Source organism: Phalacrocorax aristotelis, chromosome W (assembly GCF_949628215.1).
Source record: "Phalacrocorax aristotelis chromosome W, bGulAri2.1, whole genome shotgun sequence".
NCBI classification, from domain to species: Eukaryota; Metazoa; Chordata; class Aves; order Suliformes; family Phalacrocoracidae; genus Phalacrocorax; species Phalacrocorax aristotelis.
Window position 1 is genome coordinate 7526295 of NC_134310.1, and position 23448 is coordinate 7549742.

Below are 23448 nucleotides of genomic sequence, written 5' to 3' on the forward strand. Positions count from 1 at the left end.
CCCCGTTTTGGCGGGGGGGGGGGCTCGGAGGCGCCTCACGCCTCTCCCACCGCCTTGCTGGCTCAGCCCGTCCCGCCTCGGGCCTGCGGAGCGCTCGGAGGGGTCGCGGCGCTGCGCCCGAGGCCGTCCGGGGGTACCCGGGAGCGGCCGCGTCTAAGCGGCGCCGGGGCAACGACCGCGAGTGACCGCGGTCGCGAGGAGGGGGCGAGGCCTCGCCGCCGCCCGACAGCCGCCTCGCCCAATGGCGCGGCCGCGCGGGTCATTCGAGGGGAAGGAATGGGCGGGGCGGCGGGGAAGGCCCCGCCCTGTCTGGAGCGCTCTAAAGGGCCCCGCGTGGCGTGGTGTGAGGGAGGGGGCTGTCGCCGCGTGCCCGCCGGCTATTGAGGTAACGGCGCGTGCGCGCGGGGTGGCCTCACGCGCGCCGTCCCGCCTTCCCCGCGCGTGGCGGCTGCGCGTGGCGGGGGCGGTGCGTTGGTTCCTTTGTGGGGCGGGAAGCACAGGGCGGGAAAGCGGGTCGTGACGGGGGGTCACGGGAGGGGGGCACAGGGGGCCGCAGCGCCGCGGGCCACAGTCCCCGCGAGCCTCCGGGTGTCTCCAGTGGGGGGCTGTGTGGCTGGCGTGGGTGTTGAACGTGGGCCTGAGCCCACCTGTCTCGGGTGGGCTCTCACTGTGAAATCAATCTTTCCGGGGGCTTTGAGAGTGGGGCAGCCTGGCCAAGGGAGCCCGACTGCTTTGGGCTTTTGGTTAAACAAGCCCGCGGTCTGTTGGGAGCCGGCCTGTCCTGTCAGGGCAGCGGCGCCAGGGGCTGCAGCTGCATGGGTGACCGGAGGAGAAGGCCCATCCCTTCCCCGGGGGCGGCTGTCACCTGTCCTGGTGACAGGCCATGAAATAATGAGGTGATGTGAGCGTCTTGGGATGCTCCGGTACTGCCCGCACTGCCAGCCGTGGGCCTGGCTGGGCTTCGTGCGGAGCTAAAGCTTTGGGTGCCGTGGAGGGTGGCAGAAACACAGGTGACACCTCTCTGAAGATGCAGTCCTGTGTCTCCGTGCCCTCTGCATGAGGGGCTTTCCCCACGCAGGTCGTGTGGTAAAGCGAAAGAGGAACTTAAACCAGCCCCCTGCTGAGTCGCTCGTCCAGGACAACCAGATATTTTAGGTGAATTCCCCACCAACCTGCATCAAATTTAGAATAGTGAGTCATGCAGTGGCCAACATGGCTGAGGAACTGATGCCCCTAGTGCCAGCGACGCCGGTGCCCTCTTGGGGTGGGCAAGCCCCAGGTCTGGCCAGCAAAGCCATGGTCTGTGGGCAGCTTTGTTCAGCCAAATCCAGCTCTGAAGGTGGTGTGGTGGAGTCAGGTGTCCGCCGGCAGTCAGTCCTGTCGTTCATTCGAGATCTTTGGTGTGGTATCACCCTCGTAGGGGCTGGGGTTATTTTTCCTTGTGTTCTTTCTGCTCCTGCATCAGGAGGGCATCACGCAATTTCCCAGCACAGCCGTATGCTGACCCGTGGCCAAGAAAAAGTGCTTAGTGCTTAGGAAGTCTTTATCGCTGCCCTTTTAAAAATTGAATTTATCTAAAAGAGGAAGATTGGGTTGCTCAGCTTCTGTTTCCTCAATAAATCTTTAAACAAAAGGAACAAAAAGGCCAAGTTTCAGTTTTGGTGGAGATGTTGAAAGGCAACGAGGTAATGTGGCAATCTAAAGCTGGTCTGCACAGTGAAAACCGGACCAGATCAGATGTGGTTCTTTACCAGTAAAAAGAAAAGAAATCTGCAACAGGAAGCAAAGTGGGCTGTGCTGGAAAATGTCAAAATGGCTGATGAATGTATGCAGTACTTCTTGAATTTGAACTGATGTTTTTGAAGCTCTACGTGTGTTTTAAGTGAAGGCATGGTCAGAGCCTATTAGAAATGAAACCTTCATTCCTGTCCTGTTGGCTGTCACGAGTTTGGAGGTAGTCAAACTTTTCGTCAGTGAAGCTCCGCAGCAGTTTCAATGAAATCTTTTGCCAACTTCTAGTTCTTCTAGGACTCAGCGCTCCCTCAAAGCAGAAGACACTTTGTATTTAAATGACTCAAGTTGTCATGTAGGCTTAATTAAAAGGGAGGTTTCCTTCAGCAGGTTTTTGTTTGGGTGTGTGTGTTCTTCATGTTCCTGAATGTCGGCGGTGCATCACAGTGTGTTAGCTCCTCTGGCAGCAGCATGGGGCAGGAGAGGATCGTTCCTGATCCCATTTACCCCTGGTGAGCTTTAAGCCTGGCTCTGCTGAGCACGTGTGTCTTTTCCAGTGGTGTGTATGGCATAGCTGTGCTTGTAACCGAGCACCAGAGGAGGATGGGGCTCGCTGCAGCGCTTAGCAGAGCCAGTGAGAGTATATATATTGGCAAATTTTTGTTTCTAACCTAAATTTGTGTAAAATGCATGACTGAATCAGGATTCCTGTGGTCTGCGTTCACAAGGAAACTTGCACAACCAGATTGCACTTCAGCTTTCTGTTCTGTGGTGCAGGTGTACTTGGGCACTCCAGAAGTTCTGCTGCTTGTGCAGGGAGGTGCTGCTGCTCTCCAGGTGGTGAGGATATTAACATCTAGGTTCTCTTTGAAGGACCTATCCTGCTGGGTGTGATGGCGACAGTGATGTCCTGCTGTGTCTCCCTGGACTTTCAAGTTGTGCAGCCTTGTGTCCGTGGTCTCTGTGCCGTTCCCACACTTGGGAACCAAACACCCATCAGCAAGAGACCCCGCTGTCAGGGTTTCGCCCTGTACGGGGGCCTCGGTGAGGAGCACGTGCAGTGCTGCGCTGTGAAGCACTTTTTCCTCTCGCCTGGCCAGGGGCGAGGCACAAACCTGCAGCCTAGCAGCCAGAACACTCATCTGGGAGATGATATTTCTGCCTTTCTTTGCCCGGCGTGTTTCTAACCAACCTCTGCAGCTTTCCAGGCTGTGCTGCGAGATAGCTGGGGTGAGGACACCTCCACCCTTTCCCTTGAAACTCTTGTGCTGCGTTCAGGAGCAGATGGCAAGAGAAAGGCTTCCTTTGGGGATGCAGGGGAGCCTTAAACTCCTTGTTGTGGGGCACTGGGAAGGAATGTGGGCAGAGTATGCAAAAGGGGGTCCTGCCTGATGACACCTTCTGCGGTATGTCCCTCCTGGCCTCGTGCCTGGGTCTCCCCTTGGGCAAGAGAGGTGGCAGTGAGGCCTCCAGCAGACATTGTGCAGTCTGGTGACTGGTGTGCCCTCCTAGATGTGGGTTTGAGTTCCTCCAGGCTGGGGAGGGAACTAAACCCAGGTTTCACAGGTCTGGCAGGCTGCTTTAAGCACTGGGCTGCTCTGTAGAGATAATGCCCTTCTTCTCATAAATGTCTTATTTAAAAAACAAACAAACAAACAAAAAGCCAGAATAAACTCCTCTGACATTTTAGCCTCTAGTGGGGTGTTGGGCGATGCCTGCTGCTTGTCTTAGAGCTTCAGAGATGGGGTTTTTGGAGACATCCCTTTTTCAGCTGCTTGTGAATGAAACTATTTTTGCCTTGTGAATTGCAGCCTGCAGCAGAGCGTGGTGTGAGCGGTAACGTGTCCTTCCTTGCGTAGATGAGGAAGCGGAAGGTGCAGTGTGCTTTCCTGGGCTGGAGGCAGGTCTGCCTGCTGTGAATTGTGGCTGGGCATGGCTCTCCCCACCCGTCAGAGGCACAAGGCTGCAGCTCAGCTCAGTTGGGTTCATTAATAAAAGGGCTCTTTCCTTTTGCTCCTGTCTGTTGTCATCCAGACAAACATGCTCTTCATGTTGCCTGCTTTTAAACTGCATCTGTCTAATGAGGTACAAGCCAGCATGCTAAAATCCACTTTTTAAAGAGATCTAGGGTAATGAGATTCATCTCCAATCAGTTAGAAATTTCTTGAAACGCTTAAACCTCAGCCTGTCAAGTCACGGGCGTCAAAGGCTTCTGACGAACGTAAACCTTAAATAAACCCAAGGTTGCTTTCAGTGTTAGAAAACACTTTGTTTAGGTGGCAAAATCCCCTAAAGACAAAGTACTGAGAGCAGCGTAGGCACTGCCAAAAACACAACGGCCGCCAAAGTGCTGGTTTTTATGAGAACAGGTTAAATCACCGGGGTGCGCCGGGGCTGCGGCCCCCGAGGGGCACCCCAACGCTCTCACAGGCCGGTGGGCAGGCGCGGGGCCAGAGCTTCCTTAAGAGGCGGCAGTGTGGGGTGACGAGCGGCTTCCAATTGCGAGGCAGGCACCACATGACATAAGATGCTCCAGATCTGCCTCCTGGGCGCTAGTTTAAAAATAAAGGATATTACACATCGTCCAGAGCGGCTGCTGTGGGAGGAGAGGCTGCACAAAGGCAGAGGCGATGCGTTGTAAGGCTGGGCCCGGAGCCCTGCGATGGTGGATTTGGGGGGGTGGGGGGGGTGGGGGGTGGGGGGGGGGTGGGGAAGAGGGTGTCCGAGAGCCAAGCAGGAACGTTTGGGGCAAAGGGAGCGTAAAATTTAAATCATTAGGCTCATGGTGCTCTTCCAAAGCTGTAATTGTTGTGCTCATTTTTGGATGTGGGAATGGATGTATCATCTCCTGCTGATCAGGTTCTGCAGATGAACGGAGCGTGATGCGGCGTGTGCCCTGTCCGCTGCTAGGACCTACCGTATTTCATGCAAATACAGCAGTCTCTCATCATGCCTGCTTTGGGATTGCCTTGGTCAGAGAGCTACATCAGTAGAAGCTGATTTTACTGTAGCGTTTGCTTGTATTTTAATTTTCAAATCCTGTTTTTCCAGGGACAATGCTGTGTGAGTCAGATGCACGTATGGCACTTGCAGAACCAGTCCCCACGGCTTATTTTAATTCGGATCCTCAAGGGAACGGTGAGGTGTCACTGGATGATGTACTGCTCAACTCTTCAGCTAGGTTTGTGTCATTTGAGATTTTATTTTCTCTGTGGTGGCCTGTATTATATAGGCTATAGTTTGTAATTGTCATGTTTGCTTAGATTAATTAAGATATTTTTGGAAGAAATTTCAAACATTTGTTACAACTTCCCAAATGCAAAAGCTGAGTCTACAATCTCGCCCTCTGAAAAGAGAAGGAACAGAATTAAATTTGCTGTACGTAGCTACCATGCAAAGTACAGAGCTTGAAGCAGTGTACGTTTAATATAAACTTCAAGCACAGGAATGGTAGAATATTCCCCATAGTCAGAAAGATCACCTTTTATAAAGGAACTTTGTGTAATTGTTAATTCTGTGTAACTGGGAAGGCACTGATCAGATACTTAGAACAAACACTGTTTGTTAGAGCAAACACTGTTTGTGCAGTGTTGCTATTTCTGTAACCAGAGGGGCATGCCTCTGCAGGGGGTAGTTTGTGTGCGGTACCTGTGCTGATTTTTATTCAAGTCCTGTAAGTCTCTGTGTAAATCTAAGCAGCCTCTTACTAAAGAGCTGGTTAGTAGTTAAGGGTCTATATCTCACTACAGGGTAATGGGATATAGCTGAAAAAACTCTTTACCTTAATTTTTTCAGGCTGCATTTGAATCATGTGTAGGAAGGGGGAGAAAAAGATGACTTGATTCATGCTAAGGGAAATAGCTGGGGGTTTTTTTGCTGATATTACTGGGTCGTTTGCATGCTTTCATCATAAAAGCTGGTGGAGAAATGGTGCGGAACTGTTGCAACTGAGGATAAATTTGTGCCAAAAACATGCTGTCAATAATGAGGAGGAAATACGTAGTAGGGAACATCTCGTAATCCCTTTTGGGGAAATAAAGACAAAAAAAAACTTAATTCCCTCTGGTTTCTGGCTTGAACATTATTTAGGAGAAGTAGTTCTGCTTTTTGACATGGGAGTAGCCATTGCAAATCTTCTCTATGCCTTAAACCTTGTCATATGCCCAAAGCAATGATAGTTTACTATCCCCTAGAAATTCAGGGAGAGCCTAAGGGAGGGGGAAGTGATTTATCCCTTACACTGAAATTCACACCGTGCCTAGTGCTGCCTTGCCTCCTCTTTGGCCTTGTAGAAAGGGGAGAAGACATGGGGCTCGGGGGGAACCCTGCCTGGTTTAGGCTGAGGAGTTTGCACGGGCCCTGGGGAGCCCTTGCCTGCCTGCAGGTGTGGTCCAATGGTGACGGGCAGAGATGTTGGGGTTTCTTTTTGCCCCAAAGTTGCCCCTGCAGAGGGTCGGGGCTGTTGTGATGTCAGGGGCCTGCAGCCCTTCTAGAAGACCCAGGAGTCGGTGCTAGAGAGAAACCTGGCAGCAACCACTGCTGTGGGGAAGAGTAAACACCTAGCACTGGCATGGAGAAACAAACCCCTTCGTGATGGCCTGGAGCGAAGGGCCCCGGGAGGGCTGTTTGGCAAGGCAAGATGGGAATTTTTGTTCTCTGAATATAATCTTAGGTCAATTAAAACTTGGACCTAAGTGCTGTATTGATGGTACAAGCAGGGTGTCGTCCAGGGTAGGGGAAGAAGCATTGTCTGCCGGTAGGTTGGAGGGTGGGATGTCCTTTCCAGGGAGCAGAGCACAGGGATGCAAATACCAAATCTCCCAGGGTCGGGCTTCCAGCCTGTGGGCTGTAGTGGGACATGCAACTTGATTATTCCTCATCCTCATCACTTATGGCTGTGAGGAGGTCTGTCTTGGAAGGAAGGAAGGAACAAACACTGTCCTACAGATGCGGGCAGGTGGCATCCCACCAGGTCTTGCAAGGATGAAAGTAAAAGGCAAATTTGAGCTGTCTCCACAGGACAAGTTCTTGGTGAGGAGAGTGGCCGCAGTGGATGTGGGATGTGCCTGTCTCAGTTTCTTTACAAACATCTGGTGGGAACGCGATGCACTAACTGAACAAGATTTCCTGTGAAATCAATTTCCTGCTCTTTAGCTGGCCTGGCCTTCTGCAGGAAATCTCTGTGGGTTCCTCCTGGGGTGACTAGCTGGGGGGAATTGCTGCACTGCAGAGGAGCGAGGCTGCTGGGGCCTCCCCTTCATGAGACCCACGTATCACACACAGGAGATAAGCCCCAGATCCATGGGCGCTTTCCTGCCCCCCTCCTCCTCACTGCTCCAGACTCTTCATTTCAGGCACTAGAGCAGACCTGTGGTATTAAAATATTGCTGTTTTCTGGATGACATGTTTATGGGTTCTTCTGCAGCTTATCCAAAATGATAGCTACAATTAGGACAACATGTATGTGTTCAAAAGGAGTGCAGGCAAAGCTTGTGTGCTGTCTGAGGGGGACCTGTTTTGTTGCAATAGCCATGCAGGCTAGGAAGACTAACAAGTCACCTGCAGAGCATCACGAGCCACTAATCCTTGTTTGACATCCAAGGACTAATATCATTAAGTGATGGAGCAAGCACGCCTAAGGCGTTCTTTAGCCGGTATGCTAAAGCCTACTTAGGGCGAATTGCTTTTGCCTTGCAGAACTGCTGAGGTCCACAACACTGAGACAGTTGAAGATACTAAGACAGAGAGATGTCAGATAGATACACTTGGCTTCAAAGGTAGGTGGAAAGAATTTTTAGTGTGCATAGAATTATTATTGAAGTGAGAGAGGAATTTATCAAACCATAACAACAGAAGAAGAAACTCAAATGGCAGGATGGGCTGTTCAGAAGCGTCTTGAACTTTGACTTTAAAGCATGGATGTGCTTCAGGGAGTAAAATAGGTGGTGCCACTGCCTAACGCTTATCTGACAGGTAATAATATACTACTATCAGTCCTCCTTAATAAAAGGAAAAAAAGCACAGTGTATATGATTGTGCAGGAAGCTGCTACCTTACCAGGAGGAGAGCTTTAGGGCAGCAGAGCCGGTTAGAGGGGGATGTAAATGGGGAATGTGCTTTAGAGACTTAGGGATTTAATTAATTTAATAGATGAAATTACTCCTGGTCTAAAATACTGGGAGTCGTATGGTAAATGTGCCAAGAATAAAACGTCAAAAAAGGCGGGTGGGAGGGGGCATATTAGCATTTGCTTTTTTATGTTTGATACTTGTATTTATATTTCTGTTAGGGCAGCAAGCAGTTTCTAAATATAAGATGCTGAATGCTTTTCTTTCAAACCAGCCTCCTCGCCGCCTGCCTGCAATGTGTGGACAACGCGACGAGATGGAGAGGTCAGGCTAAGGATGGATGAGCAGGGCATAGGCAGTGAGGTGCCAAAGACCGTTCATGACCTGTTCCAGGAAGCTGCTAGTAAATATGGTGATTATTATGCCCTTGCATCCAAGAAGGGTGGCGAGTGGATAAAACTAACATATAAGATGTACTATGATGAGTGCTGGAAAGCAGCAAAGAGCTTTCTGAAGGTAAGCCTGCTCCTCCTTCACATTCAGTCAATTTAACTGCTGAAATGGCTGTGCTCAACTAGATCTTACACCTGCCAATTCTCTGAGGGAGTCTTAAAGTGACAGGGAAATACTGACCATGCCGTGAACAGCTTGGTAATTACCACAGTGGTTTTGTTTTAATTTCTTGCAAGTCACTTCCACATTCAACTAACAAAAAGTGTGTAAGGAAACATTTAAAGAGGGGTGTTTGAGGTGCATGTCAAACCTGGACAACACCCCTTGTGAGGCACATCAATTTTAATCTTTCTAAGAAAAAACTTGACAGGATGTTTGGACTTAAATATCCAAACTGGCTGAGCCTTTTGCCTGCACTGCTGGGAGTTAAGACAGAAGAGCCAACATTACACGCACTTACTGTTATCATTATGAAGTCTTATTTCTTGAAGTTAAGGCCTCTCTGTTTTCATTCCTGTGGTGGAATCTTCTGGCCTACATGCTTCGACTCTGGGACAAAACCAGAGAATAGCTGAAGGAGATTTAAAGACTGGGACTTCAACAGCTGGAATTTTGTAGCCAAGTGCCTCTGACTGTCATTGGAGCTCGTGGCTCTTGCCGTTATTGATGTCTGCCATGCCTAACCTGTACTAAACGCCTAAACGTCTCAGTACGTGTTGTCTAACTTAGCCTCCTCCCTTCTCATTCCCAGCCCAAAGGGAACCAAGAACTACCTGGATTGCATTTTTACAATCCCATTAGTGTCAGCAAAGCCAGTCATACCAAGTGCAGACCTAAGCAAATCCCTTTTTTCCTCCTGCCCGCTGATAAAGTAGGACAGCATCTGATGTGAAACTTAGCTGGTTCTGTATTAGGTCTTGGGAAGTTTTTCAGTGTGAATTACCATCTATAATAGCATGAACTTTTCCCTTGACATTGTGCTTGCAGCAGAGCTCTGTAAATTAACTCTAAGCATTCTTCAAAGGGAAAACAAGATTGCTGCAATCTCATCTCTTGTTTACAGCTGGGACTAGAGCGTTTCCATGGAGTGTGCATCTTGGGATTTAATTCTGCAGAGTGGTTTATTGCTGACATTGGAGCTATCCTCGCGGGGTAAGAATGAGCCTTCTCTCGTGATACTCATTTTGCTTTAGCATTCAGATAGTAATTCCAGTATTCATGTGAGAAGCAGTTTTTGATTAAAAAAGCACATCAAAACAAACTACAAAAAAACAGAACAAACCCAACTGCTTATATTTGACTTTAATAAAGATAGCTAGAACCTAAACTCTTTATTTCATTATCAATTAATGAGACAAAAATTAAACTTTTTTTTAGACAGGTCCTTCTCAAAATAAGATGAACAGTAGGTTAATCCAAAAGCATGCTTACTTACACTGTGATTAAAAATATGATGGGAAATGCCAGAGAATCACAGCTCTGGATTTTGACAGCCACCTGCCACCTGAGGCATTTTGGTCCCTTACACTGTTCTGACATTTCCCATGCCCTAGGAGAGAGCCTTTGCTCTTGGAATTAAGCCCTCCACTTTTTGGTGTTGTTTTATGGGATATTCTTCCTAAAGTTTTTCCTCTGTTAAAGTTTGAAATGGTCTGAATTTTGCCAGCAGTTCTGCTTATCCTTTAATTCTGTGTTTTGCTTTTCTGTTTTGTTTTCTTTCCTTTTCTTTTGTAGCGGATTTGCTGTTGGTATCTACACTACAAACTCTCCTGAGGCCTGTCATTATGTAGCAGAGAACTGCAGTGCTAACGTTCTGGTTGTGGAAAACCATAAACAGCTGCAGAAAATCTTAGAAGTAAATACACTTTTTAAATGGCTGGGGGCTACAGCATCCGACTGACAGATGTGGGAGGGTAACACCTGAGGGAAATGCTGGATCTGAAAGCAGGGGTGAACTGATGGAGCCTGCCTGGTGTGCTCCCTGCTCAAGCCAGACGAGTAGTTACTAGTGCTGAATCTCAAAAGAGGTTGAATGATGGTTCCACAGCTTAGCAAAGCCTCAAGCTTAAAATATGAGAAGCCAAAATGAACAACTGAGCATCCCCTAGTTGTTTGGCAACATCCCAGTCCAAATGATTACTGCCTCTAGGGACGCTTCCCTGTTCTCTTTCAATAACGCAGATGAAGTTCTCTTAGCTTTACTAACAAGGGCAAGCAGCAGTAGCATACTAAGTGGCGAGTTACTTAGGCTTAAAAGGGACAGACAGGATTTGCTCCTTCTCACGACTCTCCCTTCTTAACACAGATTCAGCATAAACTACCTCATCTGAAAGCAATTGTCCAGTATGGGGAAGAGCTAAAAGAGAAGAGACCAAATCTGTACTCTGTAAGTACTGGGCATCGTAATGGCTTGTAAATACCAGCTGTGGTCAGCCGATGGCTTGCGAGCAACCATCACCTTCCACATGAGCTTACGTTGGTTTTAGCGAGGGACTGCTCGCCTTGCTGAAGCAGTAGATGTCTACTGTTGTTCAAACCTCGACAGTCCATGTTGTAAGGGAGGGTGTCAGTGTACTGACCTCTGCAGAGCAGCCTCGGGCCCCACAGTTACTCCGGCTCGGCACTCCCAGTTGCCATAGAGCTAGTAAGCTTCCTCAGGGTGGATCTGTCTCTTTTCTGCTTCTTGCCATGCCTCTTGTGACAGCCAGAAAAAACGTGGGGCTGTAAGTGCATGTTTACAACCTTCTCCAGATTCTGCCAGAGGTTTGGACATAGGAAATGGTTTCCTTCTCTTCATGTAGAGCAAAGAGTTTCATTTCACATGTGAACAATAGCCTACAAAGTGATCGAGCTCTTCTCTTATCTGTACAGTGGAGTGAGTTCATGGACCTTGGCAAAGATGTTCCAGATACTCAGCTCCGTGCAATCATTGAGTCGCAGAAGCCTAACCAGTGCTGTACACTAATATATACCTCGGGGACAACCGGGCAGCCAAAGGGAGTAATGCTCAGTCATGACAACGTGAGTGTCTCTTGGTATCGGTGACCTTCGGTGGGTGTGAGGGAGGGTAGAGATCAGCTGAGAAACCTGCCCGATGTTAAGATCACAGGAAGTGATCACAGATTTGTTTTCTGAGCTGCGAGGTCTGTGTTGTGCCTGCTCAGGAGAACTGTCGCTTAACACTGCTGTGGGTTCTTGTTACAGCTCACGTGGACGGCGGCAGCGGCAGGGCGCTTCATTATGCTGACAGATGCTAAAGAAAAGCAGGAACTGGTGGTCAGCTATCTGCCCCTCAGCCATATTGCTGCACAGATGTCAGATATTTGGTCGGCAATGACATTCGGCGTGCAAGTTTTCTTTGCTCAACCAGATGCATTAAAGGTAAAAACAGAAGAGAATGAAAATCCTGCACCCACCCACCTGCTTGTAGTTGGGTCAGGTGCTGTAAACAAATGTGGCTGACTTAGCACGGCTTTCAGAATCATGAGATAACTCGGTTTATTTGTGGAGTGACCGATTGGTCCTGTTTAAGGGTCTGTTGGTTTGATGGATATAACCACTCTGACCTTTGCCTTTTGACTCTGTCTTGCAACATAGGATGAGCTGACCAAGCACTTCACATCTAGGAGCTTTTTGGTGTCTCACCTGACACCAGTTCTCTGCCCCAACAGCTTGGTTGAGCAATGGCTTTGCGTTTGCTCTGTCCACATTGCAAAATGCCACCACCATTAAATCTGTGTCCTGAGAAGAGAATGAGGCTTCTCTTGGTGCTGTGTCAGCATTGGCACTGAAAGCATGGAGATTGCTTTTGTGCAAGCAATGAGACTTTCTGTCTTCTCCAAACCACTGTGGCATTTGAATGCTTCTGGGGTTCCTTTCTCGTGGTGGCACTGCAGCTGGAAGTGAGCGATTCATCAGAATTGATGGAAGAGTCCTAATCTCCAGCTGGTGACTGGTGCTGACCTGAAGTCTACAGTGAAGCACCTCTGAAAGCTCTATTAAATTCTGCTTTGCTCAGGGCACCTTGGTAGACACCCTGCGGGAAGTGAGGCCAACGGCTTTTTTGGGAGTTCCTCGTGTCTGGGAAAAAATGGAGGAAAAAATGAAATCCATAGGTGCAAAATCGTCAGCGCTCCGGAGGAAAGTGGCATCGTGGGCCAAGGGAGTCGGGTTGCAGACAAACCTGAAGCGGATGAATGGGTAATTATGAACTATACCTCAGGGACGTTATGAATATTAGGAGGAATTTACTGTCAGATCAGGAATTATATCCCCTGTAACGGACTGGGCTTACGACAGCAAAAGCCAAATGTAGCACTTGGACCAGAGGGGGAGCTGCAAGGGCTGGAGCGGGAAGTCAATACTTTTTTTTTTTACGTAATAAACTAAAATAGGAGGAAGATGAAAGGAGGAAGGGGGAGAAGTTCTAGCTGGCGACTGAGATCCTATAACCATTTTTCTCCTACAGGTATTCTGAAGTCCCAGTGAACTTCCGCTTAGCCCGGCACTTGGTGTACAAGAAAGTGCGAAAGGCCATCGGGCTGGACCGCTGCACAAAGTGCTACACAGGGGCTGCTCCTATTACCAGAGAGACGCTGGAGTTTTTTTTAAGTCTGAACATTCCTGTGTTTGAGCTGTACGGCATGAGTGAGAGCTCAGGGCCTCACACAATCTCTCTGCCTCACTCCTTCAGGCTCACCAGGTGAACCCCTCGCTGTGAGCAGAGCACTGCTGGCTGGGAGGGAGAGTTGCTTTAAGGTTTCTCCTGTGTCTGGCAAGTCCATCTTGCCCGATGCAGCTCATCCCCAGAGTCTTGCTGCCAGTAAAAAGTCACTAGGGAGCCAGTCCCTTTGGCCACATCTTGCAGATGAAGAGACCTGCCAAGGGCAACATCTGTGTTACTTAAATTTAACTAGCCATGGGTTCTCTAGGAGCTGAGGAGGAAGCAACGCATTGATGGGAAGAAGGAGGAATTAGTAACTCTAGCCTACACGTCACTTCAGTGTCAAATGAATAAATGCAGTAAGGATGTCCCCGTGGGTTCAGTCGCAGAGTAAATACCACCACGGGTAAAAGCTTGCTGCCAAGGACATGCATCTTCTAATTCAAAGCTCAGGTGGTTGAGAACAATGAGTGGAAAACACCAGGTGTGTGAGCACTGAGCTCTCTGCAATAACAACTTTCTCTGTAGCTTCCCTTTCATAACCAGGTGCTTTTTAAGTTTGTAAGTTCCTTGCTGAAGCATTTGTAATAAAAAGCTGCCTGACTTTGTTCAGACACTTTTGCTTGACAGGGTACTGTGATAATCTCTGCTGCTCAGCTACTGAATTTAAAAAAAAAAGCAGTGCATTTGTGTGTGTTCTCTTTAAGCTGTGGAAAGGAAGTCACAGGCTGCCGGACACTGATTCACAAGCCTGATGGAAATGGCAATGGGGAGATCTGTTTCTCGGGAAGGCACATCTTCATGGGCTATTTGAACATGGAGGAAAAAACCAAAGAGGCAATTGATGAAGATGGCTGGCTGCATTCGGGTGACCTTGGCAAGCACGATAAAGATGGGTTCCTCTACATCACTGGCAGAATTAAAGGTAGCGCGTCCACTCACTTTGTTTTCTTGAGGTTAGGCAGCGCTGTGATACGCTGTGGTCAGGCCTGGCTTGTTAGGTGGCTGTGGCTTGCACGTAAGAATATTTAAATACTCCTGAAGTTTTTAATAGGAGTATGGTGCAGTGTGTCCTGCCACTGAGTGTGTGACGGGAGGAGAGGGATGACCTCTGAAACCACTGTGTGTTTGCAGAGTGAGGAAGAAACACTCTGATCTCGGAGGCAGTAGTTAATGCTTTGTTGCCTTGTTTTACGGTGCCAGACCTGTCGAGGTCCCTCCAGTTTCAGCGAGCTTTGCTAGTTAACCTTGAAAACAGTGGCTTCATGCTGTTGTGAAAATGGCTTGCAGCAGTGCTTTTATGGGGACACCGCTTTGACCAACCCCAAATGAGTCTGATTTTGTGCAAGACTTAGAGATAAATGGTCTCACAAAGGGGCTGCTGTAAGGAATCTATAAAAGACAGCCAAGAAAGGCAGGCTGTCCTCTGCTCTGTATCACACAGCGTAACTTCAAAAACTCTGCTTTGCCTCAGCAAATTATTTACCTAAGTTTCTGAACAACTTTGGTACCAACTTACATGCCTCAGTCTAAGGTGACGGTGGCAGGGTGCTGGGGTGCTCGTGCACAACACCCCACACTCCCAAACGGCTGCAGAGCATCAAAGCAGCTCTTGAAGTGCTGTTTGCGTGTGTGCCTCGGGCTCAGCTCTCCCGGCCCAACTGGAGTCCTGCTGGTTTGCTGCCTTCTCCAGGTCTTGGGACACAGACTCGGTATTTGACCCGGTAGACACAAAGGAGCTATAAAGTCATCTTGGATTGTGAAGTAAGGGGGAAAAGGTCTAAGCATTAATCCAGATTTGACTGTATTCCAGAGCTCATCATCACTGCAGGAGGCGAGAACATTCCTCCCGTTCCAATCGAGGATGCTGTAAAAGATGCTGTTCCCATCATCAGCAACGCAATGTTGGTTGGAGACAAAGCAAAATTCCTTGCTATGCTTCTAACACTGAAGGTAATGGAAACCAGGATGGGAATCCACCTGTGTTGCTGAACATTTAATTCCAGTGAGGAACATAATTGTTATGTGTCTTTACAGTGTCTTGCAGAGACAGGAGGCATCGCTTCCTGTAGGCGAGTTGCAACGGCAGTTTTAACTGCAGAGAAATGAGTGCTGCCACTCAGTCAGATGATCAGGTTCCTCTGGTGTTCAGGGCAGCTGTTTCTGTCCGTACCACGGAGGGCAGAAAGAAACAGAAGTAAAAGACTTAAAAGCAAGACTGAAAAGAGAAACCCTTCTGCTTTTCTTACCCATTTCTTAGTGTCTCCTGGAGCAGCCTGGGCAGGAATGAGCTGTCAGTGATTTCTTTTTTTAAGACACTGGCTTTAAACTCCACAGTGATGCAGCCGCAGTGGCCTGGGCTGACTTCTGCCCAGAGACCCTGCAGGCTGCTGGTTTTTTGGGAGGGTGGTAACTGCTCATTAGAGAGGCTGATGGCCACCCTCCTCACCCTTGTGTGAGAGATGCCAGCCAGGCCCTGGGGGTGGCAATGCTGCACTTGTCTTAGAATCAGAGAGTCATTAAGGTTGGTCAGAGTAAGGTGTTTGTCGAGAACCCCGAATCGGTAGGTGGCCTGGCTCTGCCCCTTGCCCTGCAACCCAGCATAGAATCATTAAGGTTGGAAAAGACCCCTAGATCATCAAGTCTAACCCTCACCCCAACACCCCCAGGCCTCCTAAGCCATGCCTTGAAGCGCCACATCTGCCTGTGTTTTGAACACCCCCAGGGGTGGTGACTCCCCCACCTCTCTGGGCAGCCTCTGCCAATGCCTCACCACTCTTCAAGTAATTAAATTTTCCCTAATCTCCAATCTAAACCTCCCTGACACAACTTGAGGCCGTTCCCTCTCGCACTGTCACTGGTGCCTTGGGAGCAGAGACCGACCCCCCCCTCACTTCAGCCCCTCTCAGGCAGCTGCAGAGAGCGAGAAGGGCTCCCCTCAGCCCCCTCTTCTCCAGGCTAAACCCCCCCCAGCTCCCTCAGCCACTCCCCAGCACACTTGTTCTCCAGACCCTGCCCCAGCTCCGCTGCCCTTCTCTGGACACGCTCCAGCCCCTCCAGGGCCTTCTTGTCCCGAGGGGCCCAAACCTGAGCCCAGCATTTGAGGTGGGGCCTCCCCAGTGCCGAGCACAGGGGCCCCATCCCTGCCCGGCTCCTGCTGGCCACACCAGTGCTGACACAAGCCCGGGGGCTGGTGGCCTCCTTGGCCACCTGGGCACTGCTGGCTCATACCCAGCCGGCTGTCAGCCAGCACCCCCAGGTCCCTCTGCAGAGCATTCCTGCCTTCTTGGTTGCGTACTGTGTGTGGTCCAGAAAGAGGGATCAACTCTGGGTAGCCCAGGAGGAATTTGGAAGATAAGCTTTGTACCCAGCTTGCTTCTGGATACAGATGTGGCTGTGGGGTGTGCAGAGATCTGAAGGGGTTTCATCTGCATTTTGCCTCTGAGTTTTCAGTCACAGCAGTGGTTTGTGTCAAGCGTATGAACACTGCAGTGGTTGATTAATTGGAGAGCTGGTACTGGGGCAGTTGACAGAGCAGCTTCCCGGGGCTGTAGGAGTTGCTGTTTTGAAGGGAGTTAAGGGTTCAGAAATGTCAAGTTACCTGTTCTGACTTGTCTTGCAGTGCACAGTAGATGTAGAAACTGGCGAGCCAGGAGATGATCTCACTCCAGAAGCTGTTGAATACTGTCAGAAACTGGGCAGCAAGGCTACAAAAGTCTCTGAAATCATCAGTAGCAAAGACAAGGCTATCTACGCAGCTATCCAGAAGGGAATTTCAGCAGTCAATGAGGGAGCCGTCTCAAATGCTCAGAAAGTCCAGAAGTGGGTCCTTCTGGAGAAGGACTTTTCTGTCTTTGGTGGAGAGCTTGGTGAGTGCTGGGTGGGGGACTGGGGGTTACCCCAGCACCCCTTCCTTGGAGATGGAACAGCCAAGGCAACAGGACACACCCCCCAGCCCCCTGAGCTACCCCCTGGCCTTTCTTCCCTGTACCTTTTCCATACTGTAATTCTGGGGAGGGTGGGGTGAATCCCCACTTCTGCCCCTGGGTTCTGCGGTGCCTGTGGCGGGATGGCCATGCCCTTCCTGTTCACAGGGGAAGGGAGGTGGATTTTATTAATCGCAAAATTTAGAAGCCAATGTCTGTGGGTTCTGAATCCTCCAGGCTTGCTTCGCTCTCACTTTGATTTGTGTCACCATTAAAGCCTCATGCTGTGTTTTTTATGCAGGCCCAACGATGAAGCTGAAGCGACCAGTGGTGGCACAGAAGTACCAGGACCAAATTGCTCAGTTTTACGCTGATGCAGAGCCGCCCGCTGCCCCTGAGACCGCCCTTCGGCCGTAGCACGGAGCCCTTGTGCCGTGGACTGAAGCAAGCCTTGAGGAGGATTCCCCTGCTACCAGCCTGGGCTCCCTGAAGGATTCCCTGGGCTCTCTTGAAATAAATGAGGCTCGGGCATTGTGCCACCCCTCTGAAGCGCTGCCCTGTACAGTTTTTGGCCCTCATGTTGCAGTGTGGTGAGCGTGTTCGTGCCCAGTGTTTTCCCATGTCTGTGTTAATGCTGAGCTAGTCCTGACTGTCTGCTTTGCACTTCTTTTGTCTTTCCATTTTTATAAGGGCAAAACAATGTTTACCTTCAACCCATTTTATGTTTCAACCAAAGTTTTCTTTTCCTGAGCCGAATGTAAAACAATCAGGAACTGCTGTTTTCCTGCTGAGGAGGAAAGGCATATTTTTTTATAGCTGTGTACGTCGCTCCTCGATGCACGTTTACCTGCATGCTGATGACATCTGAATTATTTTAAATCTCTCCACCCGCAAACGTTCTCTGCCGGAGCTGATGAATGCTGTGTGGCTGCAGGCACTGGCTCGGTGGGTATGTGGAACCTCATATTTGCTGGGTTTGTCTGTGCAATATTTTGAGTCTGTTTTATCATCCTGAGTTATTTTAAAGCCATAAATTGTGTTTGTTAAAATAGTATATATACATGCTTGGTGTTCTGAGAGGTGTTTTATGCACAGGACTATTTATAAGGCTGTGTACACAGGTGTGTGACAGCTGGCTGTAGCCTTACAGCTATAGTGGTGCTGCCTGGAGCTTCCTGCCAGGGCCGGAACGCGGGCACCTGTGGGGAGGGGCCAGCCTTGGGAACGCAGCTGATCAAGGGCTGCTTCTTCTGAAGGTCTGTGCTCAGCCCTTCCAGCAACTGTAAAGGCCCTTCCCCTCGGAGCCAGTGACTGTAGAACATGTGTCATTGCCCTCCCTGGAGCTGCAGGAACATGGTCTTGAAGGTCTCTTCTAAATGGTTCTGCAAGGCTTATTCTGGTCTGCCCAAGGCCTGGAGGGACTGCTACTCCCATCAGCGGATGAAGGCTGGCTTGTGAAATGGCTTATTTCAAACTAGAGGTCATTACCTGAATACAAGCACAACAGCTCTGCCCTTTGGGCCTGGGCTGTGTCTCCCATGGCCAAAGAGGGAGCCACAGGAGAGGTGTGTGCTCTGAGGGGAAGGATCCTGGAGCAGGGCACTATCTATGCTGTTAAATAACACAACCAGCTGCTGCCTGTGGCTCCTGGCACCTCTGTACATACCTGGTGTCATAACCTCACTCTGGTGGGCAGTAGGGGTGCCTGCAACTGGGCACCTTACTTAAGCTGGGTTTTAAGCCTAAAGCTTTAGTGAAATGCCTACAGCGCCTGGCTGGAGGGTGGTAATGCACTATTGTAACTGCTGCTGATCTTGTGCAAATGTGTGTGTCCTCAGCTGTGTGAATTTGAAATGCCTCCAATATTGAGAGGAACGCCTAATAAATAAACTCTGCAGCTTGTGTCAGTAATTTTTGCCAGATAATGCTCAGGGTCTAAGGTGATGAGCCGCAAAAAGGTTAACTAGTGTTACTGCAGAGGGGGGCTGTGGCCAGAGCTGCTGCCTGTCCTTACCAGGGTTGAAGATGCTCCTCTGCAGTGGGGAAGCAAAGCACTGCAGTGTCGGGAAGGGGAATTAAGCTCTTTGCTCACAGCCTGTGGTGCCAGAGCGCTGCCTCGCTTCTTTAGGGAGCAGCAGCCACCCTTGTTGAGCCCCAGGGAAGCAGAGAGGGAGCGCCTGCACCTGCCTTAGGTGGTTCAGGCCCGTAGCTGGCAAAGGGGCAGGGAACTGAAGGCCAAGCTGCTACAGCCATGGGATTTTTAAGCAACTGACTTAAACCTCTGATGCATTACTGGACATGGGAGTCAGCCCCAGACTGTCCACGCTTCGTGCCTGCTGTCGCACGTGGCACTGGCAATGGGCAGGCAGGGCAAGCAGGCGATGGCGTTACCGGCTTCTGTATTTCTAATGCAAAATGCTTTTGGGAACGAGGTGCAGTGCTGTCCAAGGAGAAACAATGCAGCAAACAAAAAACGCTTGAAGTTTCACTTTTCCATCTTACTTTATTTCACTTTTTCTAGAAAATTCTTCCATAGTTCCACAAATTTAACAAAAAGTTTAAAATTCAGGACAAACAATCCTGTAACGTATTACAAACATGATTTTTTTTTCTTTTAAATCTTGAAGTTAGTCTTGGGCCAGCTGAATTTCTTACAGCTGAGCAAAGAATTCATTTCCCAACACAACTTTTAAAATCCTCAAGTGACAAGGTATTTAATACCTCGGCTCTAGGCAGAAATACAATTAAAAATTATCTAGAAGTTGAAGTACTTACATTTTTCTTTAGGAGTGCAAACTCATCTTGTCAGTTTTTGACGGCTATTTCACACCCCCCAGGAAAGCAATACCGATCGATTTTCGTCGTTTCAGAAGAACTACTTATACAAGGTGCACAACGGTTGTCTAGAGCATTGGCGCGAGTGAGGGCCAGGCACCTGGGCTAGTGGGGAGAAGCTTCGTCCGAGTCGCTGCTGGCGCTCCAGTGCGTTCGCCAACCTGACAGCTGAAATTTGCAGAACCAGAGCGACCCGGGTCTCTGCTCGCAGAGAACATGACAGGGCGAGCTCTGTAAGGGAAGTTTAAACCTCTCTCACCATCAAATAATGTTCAAGATCTGACAAAAACTGCTTCGGGATTGTTGCATCAATTGCTTTGCTAGTTCTGATGCTACCACCACACACAGCGATGCAAGAACTGGTGGCAAAATCATTGCACTTCCATGTATTCAGCCCGTCTCGTTACCTACGTGTCCAATATTCCTCAGCCGCTGGTTTGGGATCCAGCCAGCCTTGCGATCCTTGCTTGATTTAAATTTTTTTTTTTAATAGTAACTGTCAGTAATCAAAGCCTCAAGGCTTAATACGTACGCAGACCAAGACAACAGGAAAATACTCCTGACCCCTCTTCTGCCCTTTAGTACAAAGGCCAAGGACAAAGGAAAAGCCGTGTCCTGATCTTACCCCCAGCACGACTCGATTCAAAGCAGCTCTGAAAGCCTCCAGGCTGCTCCGCTCTTGTTCGTGCCTTCAGGAAGGTGGTGAAGGACACAGAAGAGTAACAGAATTCTGTCCATTTTCCTTGGAAAAAGCATTATGGCTAGAAGTCAATTTTGGATTTTTTTTTCCTTTTTTTTTTTTTAAAACAACGCAAGCTACTACACATCCTCGAAGACCTGAAGCAATGCTGACAGCAGCACTGCCACCTCCTTACTATAGTACAATAATCCATCCATGCTCTCAAGAGTGACACAAGAACAAACACTTTATCCACAAATACCTGTACACGGCATGTTCAGAACAGCATCCAGCCAGCCTATAGAGAATCTACACAGGGAACTCGTTCATGTAACTAGAAGGGAACACAAGATGAGGCCCAAATTCGACCATTCTTCGTTTGCAGAGTCATTCCTTCTGCGGTCCCCGACGCTACCACATACCCCGAAAAACAACAACTCTGTAGAACAGCTAAGTACTTGCAAGAAACCTTTTAGTAACAAATCAGCATGTGCACACAATGGAAAAGAACTATTGCTGGGGGAACAATACTATTTCAGGTTTTCAAGGAGATTATAAACAGTCTAAAAAAAAAATTCCATGTGTAAAATACTTCTTATAAAAACCAAACAAAATTCATATCAATGCTCATTAGACTTCACGAATAAAGTCGGTTCCAGGATAGGACGATGCCACAGCGGCGGGCAGGAGCCCCGGGCGCTTCCAGCCACACTCAGGAACACCCTCCCACGCGTGTTTTCGGACTGGCTGGGAGCAGCACGACGATTCAGATCTTAACGTGAGAAGGGGGCGGAAGGGAGGTGGCACCTCTGATCCCTCCCAGGGTAACTCCGGAGGCTACCGACAGTCCTAGGAGAAAACGCTGCCAGGGAGGGCGACACAGATGCAGCGGCCGTGGGGAGAGGAGGCACAGACCTCGGGAGATCGCAGGCTCAGGCCGGCTGCCGCCGCTGCTCCTGTTGCTTTGGGGACAGGACAATGTCCCCAACCCCACCCTTCACCGGGGGCAGCGGGCAGGAGGCACCGCGTGGCTGGGGCCGTGCCGCACGCCCAGGGAGTCAAGTTCGGGGCCGTAGCAACCGCACGAGGCTCGCCTCCTCCACACCACGGACCCAATGGAGACCGTGAGTGGTTCACACGTAACCACCGCGGCACACGGGCGGGTCCGTGACACTCACGGCCCGCGTCTGCCGTCCTACACCGCGGTGCAGCCCGCTGCCAGCCACGACAGAACTGCAGCTTCTCGTCTGGCTGCCGTCCTCCACCTCTGCAGTGTACATTTGTGCACAGGGTTTCTATCCAGGCTTGGCATTGTCCATCAAGAAAACAAACAGCTGAGATCACTGTTGTGACAGGGTTTGCACCTGGCATGAGCTTGTTTTTTTTATATATGTGTGTATATATACGTATATATATACACACACAGACACACACGAGACACATGAAAGATGGTACAAAGACAAAATTAATGGGAATCGGGTCAACATGACCCAACTCAAACAAGCTTATCATCATATTGCCACTTAAGTTGATTAGTTGCAACATTTCCATGATAAAGAAACGGGTAACCCAAAACAAGGGACTGCAATTTCATAATGGAGAAGGGACAGCAAAGCCTGGAGCGACGCAACCCCCCAGCTCCCACACGGAGCTTTTGCGGGTCCGTGTCTGAGTGGAGGGCTCCTCTGCACCGCCGCTCTCCTCCTCGCTGCCTGCAGCCCACTCAACATTTGGCAAAAGCTTACATGCTGATTGGAAAAACTGAGCAAGTCTTCAAAAAAAATACTGAATTTAGGGACCAGGAGTGTCATACAGTTTAGACGAAAGCTACGGAGCCTTCCCCGCACCCACCTCGCCTGCCCTTGGAAGTCAATACTAGTTTAACTAGAAATGCATGAAAGATTCTGGATTAGTGTTCACTGTTTCCTGCCATTTCTTGAACAGGCAGCGGGGCAGGAGAGGGAGGAGGAAACAGACCTGACTTCACTTGTTTTTTTTACATCAGTGTTTTGCAGGTGTGTCCCAAGGTAAAATCCTCCCTTGTTTTGGTTTTCCCAAAGTACAGCCACTACTATAGGGGCCACTGTAGGAGATTCCTCTTTGAGAACATAGAACAAAACCAATGGTGGATTTTGGCAAAGTTATTAAACACTGACAATGAGAAGACGACAGGTGAGCCCCTTCCAGAGCACAAAATGCTTTGAAAATTGCTGTTCAGCTTTCATACGCTAAAAATTGTCCACAAGAGGCATTTTAACAAACAAGTCAATTCTTATTAAGCGCCCTTCCCCTGCCATAGCCATTAAAAAAACATAACAGAAAAACACACCCTTAAGATCATAAGACCCAACTAGGCCCTTCTTATACATACAGTACATACATATATATAATATATATATATAAAATATACAGCTTACAGTTTTGTAGTCCTATTACAGTTAAAGCAGACTGAAAGGAGTGAGACTTTGTTTAGGAGCTCAGATTAACAAACAAGACATCTCAAAACCCCAGCAGGAGACAGCAGATTCTAGAGGCCTCTTCAAAGAGCACGAACTGTCTCTGCAGGAAGCTGAAGGTCCTGCACGTGGAACGATGCCCTGTCGGAATCGGGAGCCAGATTACAGCAGTGCTCACTACCGAACCGCAGCAGAACTAACTTGCAAGTGATCAAAACTGGAATCCGTCCCCTTCCCTCTGCAGCAGACCAGCAGGACCCCCGGGAAGCCTCCCCCTCACCAGTCTCTCGGCTAGCTTTGTAAAAGCCAATCTTGCTTACACAGCACAAATGCTTCTTCACAGAGCTGGAGGAAACGGGACTCGCTAGAGCTCTCTGCAGGCAGGCTGGTCCCTCGATTTGGTGAGGAAAACATCGTCCACACTTCTTCGGATCTCAGAGACGCCTGAAAACGTGCTCTTAAAACACAGTTTCTTGAAGTAAAACCAAAAAGGTCACGCTGTGCGGCTAAGTGCAGCACGTCTTTTGCTCTACTCAGGACCTGTGCCCAAGCGTACTTATGAAGCTAGGGAGGACAGACTCAGCAATACGGGTGCTTGTTTGAAGCCTACAAGAAAGTGCAGCTGGCTGTGCATTCA

At 49.2% G+C, this 23448-nt stretch overlaps 1 protein-coding gene across 4 annotated transcripts; it reads left to right on the top strand.

Moving 5' to 3' along the window:
• The first annotated feature begins 340 nt into the window (after window positions 1-340).
• Window positions 341-18743, top strand: ACSBG2 (acyl-CoA synthetase bubblegum family member 2). Of its 4 annotated transcripts, none has more exons than XM_075077639.1 (15): window positions 341-385; window positions 4783-4912; window positions 7429-7508; window positions 8074-8315; window positions 9316-9404; window positions 9987-10107; window positions 10558-10638; window positions 11124-11273; window positions 11457-11633; window positions 12271-12452; window positions 12721-12954; window positions 13623-13840; window positions 14729-14868; window positions 16538-16784; window positions 17143-18743. In XM_075077639.1, exons 2-15 carry the CDS (start codon window positions 4788-4790, stop codon window positions 17256-17258), a joined length of 2202 nt encoding a protein of 733 aa, XP_074933740.1. In that variant the 5' UTR covers window positions 341-385; window positions 4783-4787; the 3' UTR covers window positions 17259-18743. The 4 variants fall into 4 exon arrangements, with proteins under 4 accessions (XP_074933740.1, XP_074933738.1, XP_074933739.1 ...); XM_075077637.1 differs by having other exon boundaries at window positions 349-385; window positions 9277-9404; XM_075077638.1 differs by lacking the exon at window positions 341-385 and adding an exon at window positions 4240-4368.
• Window positions 18744-23448: the final 4705 nt, after the last annotated feature.

What these genes read in the sequence shown, in the direction of transcription:
- ACSBG2 (XM_075077636.1), top strand. An exon ending in CAGCAAAGAGCTTTCTGAAG is followed by an intron (nt 8,316 to 9,276) that starts GTAAGCCTGCTC and finishes CATTCTTCAAAG; the next exon opens with GGAAAACAAGATTGCTGCAA. An exon ending in TGTCTTTGGTGGAGAGCTTG is followed by an intron (nt 16,785 to 17,142) that starts GTGAGTGCTGGG and finishes TTTTTTATGCAG; the next exon opens with GCCCAACGATGAAGCTGAAG.